This window comes from Lonchura striata, chromosome 3, assembly GCF_050655825.1.
Source record: "Lonchura striata isolate lonStrDom1 chromosome 3, ASM5065582v1, whole genome shotgun sequence".
Taxonomy (NCBI): Eukaryota; Metazoa; Chordata; class Aves; order Passeriformes; family Estrildidae; genus Lonchura; species Lonchura striata.
The window spans coordinates 29339486-29355088 of NC_140705.1; the positions used below are offsets into that span (position 1 = coordinate 29339486).

The following is a 15603-nucleotide window of genomic DNA, read 5'->3' on the forward strand; positions in this document are numbered from 1 at the left end:
ACACTGTAATAATTAATTAATTAATTAATTACACACCCTTTTGAATAGTTGTGGACTAGCTGGTGGACTTAGTCCACAACTTCATTGCCTATGTTTTCTTTATTAACACTGTACTGCCATGAGAGGTAATTGCAACAATTTCTGACTTATTTCTCAGTTTTCTCACAACTTTGGCAGCTACTGACCTACTTGGCATTCATGACAAGCTGTTGTGTTATGGATGTTTTTTGCCTTTTTTATCTGCCCATTGTATCACTACAAAATAGTACTGATGCTTAGTATGTGTCATAAGTGTTCTGCTTGTGAATATTCTTATATTCTGAACATTCTTTTGGATAAACATTGAAAATATTTTGCATGTGATAATCAATTTTGTGTATGTTCATGTATTAGTGTTTAACTTCTTGTAGCACTATAATATACATCTAATTTTAAGGTAGTAAAGTGGAGACACAGGAGGAACGTGTTTGTGGGATCTGCCCAAAATCTCCTGCTAAAGATCCCTCCTCATTTCTGCTTCTTAATCACAAGAGTGACCTTTCTAAGCATTTTTTTTTCCTTCTCTGGTACTTGGCAGGGATGCTGTAGTGTAGAAACTAACTTTTGGGATCGTTATGATTTTTTTTTTTTTTGTATGACAGCTTTAGTTTCCTGTTGAAAAATGTAAATAATTTTTCCACACTATTAGTACTAAGACAGTTGTACCTTCAAAATGCTCAGGATGACCTTTGCAATTTATATATATTTGGAAAGAGGTAGAAAGCAGTGTTTTGATTTTCGTAACTTTTATGAAAATGTCTTCAGGTGACATTTGCATACAGTTTGAAGCTATGATTTTTGACAATATAATTTGATGCACAGAATGAAGGGACTGAGTGCTCTGAATTCAGTGTTACCCTTAGCTCCACATACTATGTCCTAAGATTATCTTTCCATTGATTGAGGAAAAGTGCTTTGGAAGTTTGAGGCAATGAGTCTGAACTTCCACAGTTGCAATATCAGTTTTTGAAAGGATGATCATATTGCTGGATAAAGTAGTTAAAATTTATTTTTCAGATCCTAGAGAGTCAGCTTTACTAAATGTAAAGTATTCACACTGCTTTGGATGAGCTGCTTTATAAAGCTGAGAGAATAATTGAGGAAAACAACTGGCTGAGCTACTGAGTTGCATTTAAGCATTTTGCATTTGAGCTACTGAGTTGTCAGTTCTGGTTTTCTACAACAATATGCTTGCTGCTATTTCCATCTTGGCTTCAATATCGTTTTATCACTAGCTGTTTTGGCTTTTTTCCCCTTCCACAGGGATGTTTATTTTAACAGGAGACTCTCATGGAGGACGTAGTGATCTCAGAGAAGTTTTTATGATCAGCTTTTGATAAATTATATAACATGTAAATCAGAGAACAGGTACATACATTTCACCTCTTTAATGAAGAGAAAGTATTTTTTCCCAAGTTAAGATGGTAAACTATAATTATTTACTATACAAGAGTACCACTGTTCAAGTATTTTCAGTCCTACAGCCATGTAGATTATAAATACCAGGTGAAAATGTCCTAACTGTGAAACACTGAGTTACTTATACTTTATCTTTCTCATATTGTTTTATTCAGAGATTAAACTGATCAATTTTGTGTAGTACAAAGAAGTTCACTTTGGGTACTGCAGCAGCAGCTGCTCTGTGTAGGGTGTTTGATGTTGCTATTTATACGAACGCATGTTTTCCTTAAACTAGCTACTTCCAGAGCGGTGGAGTTTTTTATCAGGGATAAGTATGAAAAGAAGAAGTATTATGATAAAAATGCAGTTAATGCCTTCAATGTAAGTAAGCACTTTAACCAAGAATTGTCACCTTTTTTTTGAAAGCTGTGTAAGAGAAATGTAGCAAACATTATGCATGTTCAAATGCCTATTATATTTGAAAACCTTTTTTACTCAGAGTTAAGTGCTTTCTTTTCTATCTTTTGAAGACTAGGTTCCGTAAGATTTACCTACATTGCCTATTACATTTACATCAACAAAGCATTATGATCCAACAGGTAGCTTATATTGTGGTTTTCACTCATGGGTATTTCTTTAACATTATAATTTGAGTCTTCTCTATTTATCATTTTCCATGTTACAGGGGTAAGATAGGATTACTATTTATGGTGACATGATCTTCCCTCATTCTCTGTAAACCTTGATGGGAAATCCCACGGTGGTTTGAGCCCTTCTTCTGCTGAATTCCAGGTTGTTGCTTGTGGTGAGGTGCACTGTAGTAGCAAACACAGGTAGTACCATGAGCCTGCTGTTAAATCCTGTAGCTGTGTGTTCAGTAAGTTGGTGAGTGCTTCTCCAGCAAAGGAATTCTGAGAATTTGAACCTTTACTGAAGTTGAGTCATCATAGGTTTGTTTCTTTGTTTTCTGATAGATCTATATCTGGGATACATCATCTAGTTCATACACTTTCCATTACATAGTTGTATTTATGCTTAAACATACACAGCTGTGTACCTGCTTTATTTAAGTATGGCCTAACATGTAGCTTTACTACTCTGCCTTAATAGGCAGTGAACTTTTACAGGGACAAATTTAAGATTAGATGTAAAGCATGAGAGTTTATGCCACATTTCCCATTTGAGAAAATGGATCTTTGAATGATGGTTTCATTTTAGAAGGGTAAAAAAAAAGCAAATCTGGGAAGCACAGAAGAGTATTTCAGTAAGTACTGTTGACATGGGGGAAAATTGTTTCTTTTAAGATATAAGATATTATTTTGGTTTGAATTACGAATTGGTTACCCTTCTTTACTTTTATTCCAAAATAGAAAGTAAGAAGAAGAGTTTAAAATTATACTTCCTAAAGTTTTAAAGACACTCGAGATCTTTCTAAACAGAACCTTGGTGTCTAATGTAGCAGTTCACTCCTGCCTTAATATGTTTGAAGGAGTAATCAGCTTTATCATATTGCAGAGTAAGATGAATCACCTGTCATAGCAGCAAGGATAGCATCCAGACAAGCTGAAGAGATATATAAGTGTTACTGCTGAGTACTTTCTTCCTACTTGGGTTTTTCTTTCATGGACTATTGTAAGTGGCATAATCTTTCTGGGAACAAAATCTGATCATAAAATATTTTAGCAACAGAGATGACTTGTACACATTCAGAGTCACCTGTGTTTTGTTCAAGACCACAAGGCATCAGGTTTGAGGTGGACAGTCTGTAGTCACAGTTATGGCAGATCCTAGAAGTACACAATATTGAATGAGCCGGACTAACATAGCACATACTGTTGTCTGATTCTTGTGCTGGGTTATCCTCCCTGGCTCTGGCCCTGGCCCAGCTCACGTGTGCCTGTAGTGCTGCAGCTGGTGTTCAGCGATTGTCTTTCTACTGGGCCTGGGCCTGACAAGGAAGAAGAAGAAAAGGTGAAGTTGAGCCTCCATTCTGCTTGTCTGGTATGCTGCATTTTTGCTTTTCTGGAAAATTTCTTTGTTCTACTTACTTTTACAAAGACCATCTTGTACCCTATTTTTAAACAAAATCAGTAATCTTGGTGGGACACAGGAGCTTCTTAGCACATTTTTTGTTATCACCTTTGAAACGGAAATGCCTTCAGCTTGGATTAGGACTAATTAAAGTTAGAGGTACATACATATATTGTCTTCTGGTAAAGTGAATCCTTTCTAGGTATAACCAGGTGATACAGAAGTGCAGAAAGAGGGTTGCAATGCTTAAGGGTCACTTTCCTTAATGGGATAATTTCACTGAGGTGGCATGTGAAAATTAATGGGGTTTTTCCAGATTTCATCCACTGTTGCAAGTTGCTTGTGGTAAAGGCTTCCCATAGCATAAAAGTTGTTTTCAATAGATTATTCTAAAACATGCAGTAGAATACTTCTCTTAGTGTGATTTTGCTGAGTTCATAAGCTTTTCAAGTTTGTCTACATCTTTGTGATTGTATTCTGTGTTTTGAAGCCCAGGAGTATATATCAAGGTTCAGTTTTTGACTGTCAGGATTCATTTGTTACAATGAGTTACAAATGCCTTTTTTTTGCAATTTTTAAATTGTATTATTCTTATTAATTATATATTATTATCTAATTAATAGTATTGATTAATATAATTAATAGTATTAATTATCTAGTATTATTTGATCAATAATATTAATTATATTATTTTCTGACAAGACTGTTGTATTACTAAGTTTGATTTTTAGAGTTGCACAGTATAATAACAAAGTTAGGTAGTGCAGAGGCCAGTAGTGCCATCAAGCATGCAGACTAAAAATATGCAAATATGAATTTTTTTTTCATGGTTCACTTACCAGTGATGAAGGATAAAGCTGTGGGCAAAATAGGCATCTGTGATTTTATTGGCTAGTTACATTTTAAATAGAATAGTGCATTTAAGTAGAAATCAAATATACATTAGAATAATCTAGTGCTGACTGAAAGCAACTGGATCTTTTAAATCCTTTAAATCTATTAAAATGCATATTATCTCAGTTTTCTGATGCATCTTTTTTGGAAAAATGTGAGATGCTTGTTCTGTATTGCTGTTCAGGACTAAATGTGTGGTATAATTTATTCAGCTGTTTTAAGTGGGTTATCAGTAAATAGTTACTCTCATTTTCTTGCTTAGACCCAGTGTGGGCTTGTAGCTAATTTACAGAAAGACCTCAGAGGCTAATACCCTGGAACAATGTATGTATGTTTGTCATGTGAATAACACATGGGAAGTGGTATTGTTTATTGGAAAGAACTGGTTTGTTCTTTGAAAAATCAGCTTAGGACCAGCAATAGCTGTTGGCAAGAAAATGTATTTTAAATATCTTCAGCATAATACTGTTGTCCTGGAATTAATTTTCTGCCTGACCTCATTCTCATTTTTTAGGCATACATAAGTTATGAAAGATGTAAAGTACAGCACAGAATTCAGTAAATCGAACTTCATATAGCAGTGCAACAATTGTAAATGGTGCATCTAAGATAGAGTAACAAGAACAGTTTCCTGTGCAATATACTGTGCTTTTGGCTTCATTTATTCTTGAAAGGTTCTAAAATGCAAGTGGGAGCTTGCATTACTTCTGTAGTTAAAAACAGACAGTTGCCATAGGTCAAGTCGCAAGAGGTGATTTTGGATAATAAATCTATCATTCAGGTAGTACAGACATGAAACTGGGAATATTGTTCCACTTCAGAATTGTACTTGATCATCACTTTGAAGCACCCATAAATCCTTTTATATTTGCTATAGGGTTTTTTTGTACACAGCAATCCTAGAACTAAAGGGTAAAGCATGCAGAACAGTTTGGTCTATAACCATCTGAGTCCTGTTAAACCTGTTTGCTGTGGACTCTCATTGAACTGCTTATGTTCCTTTAGTTTATTGTCTCCTGGAACATTCTTAAAAGAGCACAGCTTACAATTAGACAAATACCTTTCCCCAAGAATCTGATCTTTTATGTTTAAATAAATGACTTGATGGACTTTTTCAGAATGGTTGCAATAAATGTAAGTGCGGAAGATAAGAGCCATGGAGAAATGCTCTGGAGCGTGGGGTTTTATGAAAGTAATGTCTGAACAGAGTATTCAGCTTGACTGACAATCTCGGTATTGAGTCCCAAATATTTACCAGAGCTGGTTATGTGGAGGAACAGATGTTAATGAGGTTCATGATCTTAGATGCAGTGGCCAAGAGAAGTGGCAAATCCTCATTTTAGGTTTTGTGGAGTTACTAAGGATCTTCAAAAATTACTGGCATAGAGGACACTTTCAACTTTGAAGTAGATGATTACAATTTATCAATAAATAAAAGAGGAAATGTGAACTAAGCTTCCAGAAAGAGTAAAATCTGTCTAGAACATGTTCTAGAATATGCAGTAAGAACTGCTGGGATTACTCCTTGAGACACAGGACTGCACTACAGAATTTTTTGTGATTCTCAACCCTAATAATTGAATTTGACCCTGTCTATATGGTGCTAAGTTAAAAGTTTACTAAAGTTGCATAGAGGTTCAGGAAATCAAGCTCGAAGCAGTCATACTTTCTCAATAAAAAAAAAAAATAGCATCTCATCTTTAATGTAAAATAAAACCTATAAAAAGACAATCTTTCTTCAACTTTTGGGGTTTTTTAATCTAATACAATGGCCCTTTTACCATACAAGTAATGAGGAAAAGCAGTGAGGTCACTGTGTTGAGTGAGGATAAAGTTTAGCTATGTAGGTATCACCATAAACAATTTCTACAGCTTTTAATAAAAATAAGTATATAGGAGAATTCATATAGGAATCACCTTATTCAGGCTGGATGATGATTCAGCTGAAGTAGATTTCAAATACTTTTAGTCTCAAAAATTATGAACTGGTACAATCTATTCCACTACATGAAGTGAGAATATGTTATCACATCCTGACAATGTTTAGAGAATAGGAAATGAAGTTTCTGTATTTAAGAAAGGGTATGAATTATGTATGGAGCAGAAGCTTCATGTAACTCTTAAGTTCACTGAAGGAAAATAATTATGGGTCTACATTTTTCATGTTTTCCTAAGACATTGTGTATAATTTAAGAAGTATGAACTTAGGCAACGGGCAAAAATGTGCTGTACATTTAGAGATTGTGATGACACACTTACCAAAAAGTTATCTTAAAGGAGATTAAATCTGTAATACATTTATACTGCACTAAAAGGCATCTTAAGAAATGCAAATTTGGATGTGAAAGGTCACATGAGCACTTTGGTTTATAGTAGCCAGCATTCAGAAGCATTCAGTCATTATTGTGGAGGAAATGGTTGCCAGTTACCTCTCCCAAAAGTGCAGTAAACCTACTGGGGTTTTTTGTGGTCTATGAAAAACTTTGGAATCAATGATAGGAAGTGTTTTTAAAATATGCTAATCAAGATAGGCATCAATAGAGGGCACTGAAATTCCCTGCAAGAATTATGACTTGAAGGCAGGGATAGGGAAATTATTTTCAAGATCGTTTTGTTAGAATGGGTTAAATTATAGATTTGCAGAATATCAGAATAGCAAAGTTGGAAGCAGCCCTTGGACATCATCCTGCTCCAAGTAAGAGTCATCTAGAACAGGTTGCTGAGTCTCATATAAAATTGAGTTTTGAATGTCTCCAGGGCTGGAGACTCCAAGACCTCTCTGGGCAGCCTGTTCCAGTATTCAACCACCTCCAGAGTAAAAAAATGAAAGAAATTTATTCTTATGTTTCAGTGGAATTTCTTGTGTTTCAGTGTATGTTCAGTGCCTCTTGGTCCTGTTTCTGAATGTTACAGGCAACAGTCTGTCTGGTTTAGTCTTTGTTACCTGCTCATTCCCCACCCTCCGTTTTTCTTTCCTCCAGACTAAACAATCTGAACTCACTAAGCCTGAAAGGTGCTCCAGTCCTTTAATCATCTTAGTGTGTCTTTGATGCCTTGCTTCATTGTGCCCTTGTCTCTCCCGTACCTGTGAGCCCAGAATTGGCCGTGGTGGCAAGCTCACGTCCAGCTTGTCCACCAGGACCTCCAGGTCTTTTTCCGCAAATCTGCTTTCCATCCACTTGATACTGAACCCATACTGGTGCATGAAGTTACTGCACCACCTTATGGTGCAAGACTTGGCTCTTTCCTTTGAACATCAGTTGACTCCTGATGGCCCATCCTGTTAGTGGTGCCCGGAATGGCAGTACACCTATATTAGTGCATGAACCATTCCTCCTGTTTGTACCCTTGGCAAACCTGTACTCTGCACCACTGCATGGCTTATTACTGAAGAAGTTAAATTGTGTTTGCCCCAGTATCAGTGCCTGGGTGTACCACAAGTGGCAGCCCTTCAGCAGCACTTTGCCAAGCGGTGGAATAAATGAAGGAGATGGAGAAGCCAGACTGGATTTTCAGTAAGCCAGTTGCATTCCCAGTAGCTCCCACACTCAGAGTCTTGTTTTCCTCACTTCCATAAGTACTTCACACAGCTGGACCACATAGCTACAAGTTGCTATGTCCAAGTAAACAAAACTTTGCCAAAGATGAAATCTCTAGTGACTACCTTGCCAGTTTAACATGGATCATGAAAATGTAAATGATCTTGCATGCAGCAGCACAGCAAGCCACTTAGGGGAAAAGAAGGTGTTGTTCTGAAGTGCAGGGAAATTCTCGCTAAAGACAATTTTCACTGGAACAAATGCAGAAAACACTGGTTAGGCTGGACAGGAGACATGGAGGGCAATTCAGTAAGAGATTAAAAGCATCTGTTTTGTTTATCCAGTGTCAGCATTTAACTAAGCCATGGTGACTCACTGTAATATCTCAGAGAGGTGGTTATTGAAAGGAGAAAATAAGCTAAAAAAAAAAGTGGCCAACAATAGGTGCGGATGGTCTGGATTAGAGTTGTGAAAAATATGTTTTTCTCAAGTCTATTAAATATATCTGTATTTCCCAGAACAGTGTATAATTGTGTCTGTGTTTGATGTAAATATTACAAATATCTATAGCTCTCCACATGTTCAGAACTACAACTGGCTTATGCATAAGCATCATCAATTCCTGTAATTAGGATGGTAACTCTGAAGAGATGGAGGAGTGCTGAGTGTGTTCACAATATTGACATAAGAGCAGTACTGGCTTCTTTCATAGCCAACCACTGCTCTGTTTTGTGAAACACAGGATTCTGGATCTCTGTTATAGGTGTCCAGTGTTACAGCTGGACAGAATAGGGGAGTGTTGTGGTTTCACCCCAGTCAGCAACCAAGGGCTACACAGCTGCTTGCTCACTCTGCCACCAGCAGGATTGGGACGAGAATTGCAAAGGGTAAAAGCCAGAAAACTTGTGGGTTGAGATAAAGACAGGTTAATAATAAAACAAAAGCCATGCACACAAGCAAAGCAAAATAAAGAATTAATTCACTGCTTCCCAGCAGCAGGCAGGCGTTCAGCTGCCTTGTGTATTGGTGACTTGGCAGCAAATGGCATCACTCTGAATGTCCCCCTTCCTCCTCCTTCCTCACACTTTATATACTGAGCATGAAATCTTGTGATATGGAATATCCCTTAGGTCAGTTTGCGTCACCTGTCTGTTGCCCTGTTCTTTTGAACATTTTAAAGTTCTTCTAAAAGTTTCCTATGCCTTCTGATGTTTACATATTTCTACCGGAGTTTTCTTCCACTGTTCATGTAAATAATGATTGTTTTGCATTCTTCTTTGTGGGAGGAGAGAATTGATGGACTGTTGGTTTGACCAGTGGTTGGAGAGGTAGCAATTTCATCCTCCAATCCACTGTCACTTTTGGAATTCTATATATTGTGAAGTCAGAAAATAAACTTCCTCTTTTCTTTTTTCTTTCCTCTTTTGATCCCTCTTGAATGTGTGCATTACTTCGTGTCGTAGTGTGACACCTGTCCAGGCTGTGTCCACTTCCAGCCTCTCATACAGCCCCAACTTCCTCGCCAGCCTGGCAGTACGAAAAGCAGAAAAGGCCTTGGCTCTGTGTAAGCCCTGCTCAGCAATAACAATAGCATCTCTATAGTTAATCAACCCTGCGTTCAGCACAAATCTAAAGCACAGCCCTGTACTAGCCACTGTGTAAAAAATTAATTCTACCCCAACCAAAACCAGCATAGGGAGACATTTTAGTAATTTAGAAAAATGCCTTGCCAGCTAGCCTTAACTTCCAAGAATTCATAGGTAATGTACTAATAGTACATTAGTATTCTTTTACTCCTTTCCGTATTCCAAGAATAGACCTCTTTATAAAAATGTCAAGCAATTGGTTTGTGTGTTTATATCCATCTAATAGCAGTCTATAATTGCTACTGCTGTAGGATAAATTACTGATTTTAGTATTGTCAACATTTGCTGATACATAGTAATAAAGTCAAAAGTCTGCTGAAATAAGAAAAACATATGTAGCAGCTAAATTTATAACCTGTCAAATGAAAGCAGAATAGTCCTCTTCATTTAGGCTAATTCCCTGCATATTGTGTGTGTGTAAACTGGCCACTCGAGGGCACTTTTGTATTTGGTTCAGCTGTGGACTTCCTGAGTGGTTTGATAACATACTAATTCTTTAATGTCTTGAATCTTCTGTGTGATAGCAGCCTGCATTTCATATTTAAATAGAAGCTTAGTGTAGACGTATAAAGCTTCAACTTGAATATTTTTTAATAAAAGGCTGAATTATGACATGCATTACATCAATGCTGGATTTTGGAAAAACTAGATAACAGCAGGTGAAAACTGTATGAAGTACTTGCACGTTAGTGACCGGTAGTGTTTGTGTGACTGTTGCGTAGCATCAAAAACATGTCAGTACAAACTAAATTAAAGTAAAATAATTTTTAGTTTTTGTGTGTTATGTTTTCTGGTAACTTCATTTAGTTCTTGTTTAAAGCTTACTTTTTTTTACTTGGAATAGTAGTCTGGTCAACAGAGTACACCAAGACATTGGGCCAACTACTGTTTGTATTGTTGCTTTTACACAAACTGTTACCTTAGCGCGTATTTGGGTAGTGCCACCACTAAATAATAACAGATAATACAAAAGTGTTTTAGGGAGGAAAATGGGGACAGGTAACACATTTACATGTAAAAGGGGCTGGGAACTGTAACTAACACTGTAAATCTGCAGATTCTTTCTTTTCTGATCTTACATTTTTTATGCACCAAAGGGTTTCTCACTGAGCACAGGTGAAACGGAAATCTTACAGTACTGTTGCATGTGTATGTCATTTCTTGCTCAGCACTAAAGGTACCAGATGCTTTAAAGAGAGTATTGAATTTCATTGTGTAAAATGGTTATTTTTGCTGCAACCTCTTTCTAAAAAGGAGTCCTAAAGCACAAACAATGGAAGGAGATTCAAGAATTGATAAAAAATAAATTACTGTAAGCCTTCTGGTCCGAAATATGATCAAAATTTTGTAGAAAAAAGAGAAATGTGAAAACTTGAGACAGCTCCTTGCCATCATTCTTTGTTTCAGGCAATTCTGAATTTCTTAATCAAAAGTTATAACTACTCCCAAGTTAAAAGTTAAAATTATGTATTCATATGCTAGTTGTCATTCTGCAGTACATTGGTAATGCACACAATCACCCAATTTTGTTCTTTTTCTGGCAGTATTTATTATTAGTTACAGAGGTCACTATTTGATACTTTAAGGTGCCAATAATCAAAGAAGTCTTTAGTTGACTGCTTTTCAGAGCATATGCAAACATCCTGTCAGAGTAGATCAGAGTGTGCTTTTTCACTTGGATTCTGGATTAGGGTTGAAAATTGCTGTTTGGATTTTCATGGAGAAATTTAGATGTGTGTCAACCAGCATTGCCAGATCTTTTTCCCCCAGGGAAATTTGCCAGTCACTCATCTCAAAGAGTCCCAAGTGCAAGACCTGGAAATTCACAATGTTGAACCATGTATGGTTGGCCTTGGGCCATTGCTCCAGCCTGTCCAGATCCCTCTGTGGAGCCTTCCTGTCCTTCAGCAGATCAACACTCCTGCCCAGCTTGGTGACATCTGTAAACTGAATGATGATGTATTCCATTCCCTCATCTAGATCCTGCATAAAGAAAGATATTAAACAGGACTGGCCTCAATACTAAACCTTGGGGAACCCCACTAGTGATCGGCCAGTCTTTGGTTGTGACTCCGTTCACCTCTGCTCTCTGGGCCCGGCCACCCAGCCCATGTGTACCCGGAGAATAGTGCACCTGTCTAAGCCATGAGCAGCAAGTTCCTCCAGGAGAATGCTCTGGAAAATGATGTCAAAGTCTTTGCAAAATTCTAGGTAGACAGTATTTACATGTTTAGCTTTGTCTAGCCACTCGGTTTGATTTGATTTTTTCATTCAGCTTTCCTTACCTGTTGCAGCCTGATAGATAAAAAATTCAACATCGATGCAATGGTGATAAAGCTGTTGAGCAGCTCAACCTTGTACTGTTGCTTTCATTATATAAACTTAATTGGTTCTTTATACATTGTAATTTGTTTTCTTTTAAAGATTAGGTCCAGATATATGTCCTTTGTTCTCTGGCTTAGTTGAATATTTGTGTGTGTGAAGAGTGCTTTCAAGTGCTCTTTTTTGCCTGAAGTGGTTGTAGTGATGCTGGTTGTCTTTAAACATTATGCTTGGGCATTTCTCAGCTTGTACATCTTGTTCCATATCCCAGGCTAGACAGCAAATGCTTTTCACTCCATCTCACAGCTCTGTCTGACAGCTTGCACGATGCTTCTTCATTAGTTCTATGATTCCATTACTTGATTGGCAAAACTATAATAATTACTTTCAGGCTTTCATAGAATTACCTTCTTCTAGGTTAGATAATCCTTTATATTATGAAGAGGATATGAAGATTAAGAACTATTATGAGAGGGTGAAAATTGACAAAACACCTACAGTGCTGATTTTCCACCTAACTCAGATGAATTTCTGCCTTGTGTGTTCTGTGTGGCAACTAGCTGTTACCAGCTGTTCATCTGTGAGAGCTATCAAGCTTAAATTCTCCTAAAATCTGAAGTATACAAAAGAATGAAGAAACTCCAAACCCAAACTAAAAATCCCATTTGTTAGCAGCTTGAAAGATGATGATTCATTATCAGAATTTTACACATTTTTATCTAATTGAAAATTCAGAAGCATGATGTTGGAGTACATAGTTCAGTATATTGTGTAGTTATCTAATAATTTTTCAGGCATTATTTGGTTACAATGTGGTGCAGTCAGAATAAACAGGATCCCAATGTTCCTATAGCAACAGAATGCTACTGTTTGTGAAACTGGATTATTGCAGGAGGTGTATCCACAACTCTGCTAGTAACCTGAGGATTTTAAAACAGTAAATTTAAAAATGAGAATTATGTTTCATATTTCTGTAGGTAAAATTTGGTTTTAAAATTAAACCTTTTAAATATCTTTCCTGCAGCTCTGCACCACCTTCCAGCATAGACATAGTTTTTGGTTTAGTAAAAATACTAAATATATAAATTCTATCAATATTCCAGCTGTATAATAAAGAAACTGGTAGGATTTTCTGTAAGAAATATAGGGTATTTAGACACAAAATATGGGGTTTTTTATCAGCTTTCAGTTTCCATTTATTGCGAGCTACTTTTTTTTTAACTAAATGAAAACATGTCATTTGAAGTGCTTATTTTGGTCCAACATAACGGCCTACTCTGTTATAGCTTCATTTCTTTCTAAATTTTCCTTCTAGATAATAGAGGTGATACAAAATAGTGTAGAAGTGTCAGCCTTATAGCTCTGAAGATCTTCTGCATATTTGGAAAATGTATTTCAGCTGTGTTTTTATAATAATGGAAACAGAAAGATAATGTTTCCATTACAGTAATCAGCTATGCATAAAAAAATTGGATAGGAAGATGTATAAAATGCCTTTAGAGAAATCCTATTCTTTTAAGGAAACTGTATCTGTAGCATAGTTAACTTACACCTTTTGGAGAGTTTGGAAGTCCAGTAGTGTTAATAGCAATTCTACATACCAATCCCTAGAAAAGAAGTGTCACTTCTCTGAGAATCTTCAACCTGCTGCTGAGAAGTGGTTTTATATTAACCCTAAGCTCTTTATGTACTTGGAATGCTCTTAGAGAAGAGTTAATTAGAACTTTAATTAATGTATAACTTTCAGAGGTATTTAGCATTCCTCTTAATAAAAGTATTCTGTTGCATTGAATAAGAACAAAGGCACTCTCTTCTCTCTCGCTCCTCTGGGACAGTCTGTCTTAATGCTTCAGGACATTAATATTTCAGTAGTTACACTGTATAAAAATTGAACAATGGGTGAAACCTAATTATTTTTCTTAGGCCTTTGATATGATCTTATCCAGGTTCATTTTCTTATATTCTGTCCTAGTGAATTTCATTTTAAGTCACACTTTCCTACCTTTTCAGGCTTCCTTAAATACTGTACTCAGGAGAAAAAAAAAACAACAAACCCTTTGTCTCCTCTTTATGTTTCTTCTATGTCATGTAACCACTACCATCAATACTATTGAGAAAAAGAAAGAATGAAAATCATGTCTCTTAGCGGCCTGTCCTGCCTCCCTTCCCAGCTGTTCTTGCTTATTTTCTTTTTCATTTCTTTCCTCTGTTTTGTACAGATATCATCTGATGCTGCTCAGCCTTTGGCATCTTCTCCTTCTCTGCAAGCTGCTGCTGAGAAGAGCAAAGCAGAGGTATATTGGTTTTGGGTGTAACACTTATCAGGTTACTGCATTGCACAAATGTTTGCATCTCTATAAAGTATTTCACTGAGGTAACTTGAGAGTTTGAATTGCTGTTAATACTTCACACAGTTGAAATACATTTCTCCTTTTGTCTTGGACTAAATTAGCTAAATTAGAAGACCCGCTACAACAGAAAAGTATGTGTGTGGTTGTTACTTCTTGGGGTTTATATGTCAAAATTCTGGTTCTCTTCTGATTTAGTGTCACAAAACTGTGGAAAACCCCTTAATTCCCAGCTCATGAGTGTGAGTGATACTGTCCTGTCTCATCAGAAAGAATTTCTGATATCTTTTTTGGTATTACTTACTTGTTCCAGATTCTAAATTATCAGTATTGTTCCAGCCATTTTGTTAATTGTCCTTGGAGATGAATATAGAATTAATTTGACTCATACTGGTTTTAATATCTCTTCTGGCTGGGATATGTGTGTGTGCTAACACATTGACTGTCTTTGAAAATCATAACAGACCAGCAAGTAGTAGATGAGGCATCATTTATATCAACTTTCAGTAAATGTCTCAATTTGCAACAATAATGAAATGCATATTTAGAATGTGAATATCCAGTGTTAGCTTCTTTTAGATACTTCACTCTAAATTGAGACTGTACAATATATGAAATAATTTAAGATGTGAACATAAACCAAGCCTTTTCTTTCTAAATGCAGAAAAATGAACAGAATTATAAATTATTTTAGTTCAGCTATATTTAAACATTAATTAAAATTTAAGTGTCAGTGTCATGGACTAAGGCCACGAGCCTTGTTGAATTTGTCATGTGTTTTAAGTTGTACCAGGAGTAGCAGCAGCCACTAAGAATGAACTTGCTTTTACTTTCTTATCTACCTCTGTTGGTGCATTCATATTTGAAAGTTCTTCTGTGTAACTAGTATGCCATGTTATTAGAAATGAAACTTGGAAAAAAATTTATAATCTTTGCTTGGAATTTAAGATCAGTATATAGTCAATTTAATTTTATTATCTTCATAGTGCTTTTTGACTGCTTTTGCAAGTAACAAAGCATTTGATTTGAAGTTCTGGCATGAATGCAACATCTGAGAAATGTGTTTATTTAGTCTGAATTCATTTTTATCTAATGGAACTGAGGCAGAAAGTTTGAATATTGAAATCAGGAAGTGTGAAGATGGAGGACTTGCGAGTTTTCAAGTCCACAGTGAAAATTAAATAAATGAAAATAAAGTTGCTGGGAATCAAGACTGTTTCTGTAGACTCTGTGAGGTGTAGAGGTAGAAACATAGGAGAACAGTTTATTTTAAGTCTTAATATATTCACTATTAAGCTTTCAGAGATTAGCTAAGGGCAACAAGAGGCATATATTTATATTTGGTCACCTTTACTGAGTGTTTGCCATTTGAAACTAGCTGCA

At 36.2% G+C, this 15603-nt stretch overlaps 1 protein-coding gene across 11 annotated transcripts in view; it reads left to right on the top strand.

The window, feature by feature from the left end:
* The window catches only part of SMAP1 (small ArfGAP 1), a 91287-nt gene that overhangs the window by 29140 nt on the left and 46544 nt on the right, over positions 1 to 15603 (top strand). For 4 of the 11 annotated variants that reach the window (XM_085576393.1, XM_085576394.1, XM_031504418.3 and 1 more), the window contains exons 4-5: positions 1746 to 1821; positions 14092 to 14166. The exons of 3 other annotated variants lie outside the window; for them this stretch is intronic. In XM_085576393.1, the coding sequence (XP_085432519.1) occupies positions 1746 to 1821; positions 14092 to 14166 (151 nt within the window). The remainder of the gene's footprint in view (positions 1 to 1745; positions 1822 to 14091; positions 14167 to 15603) is intronic. 4 more of the 11 variants (XM_085576395.1, XM_085576396.1, XM_077782349.2 and 1 more) reach the window with 1 other exon arrangement.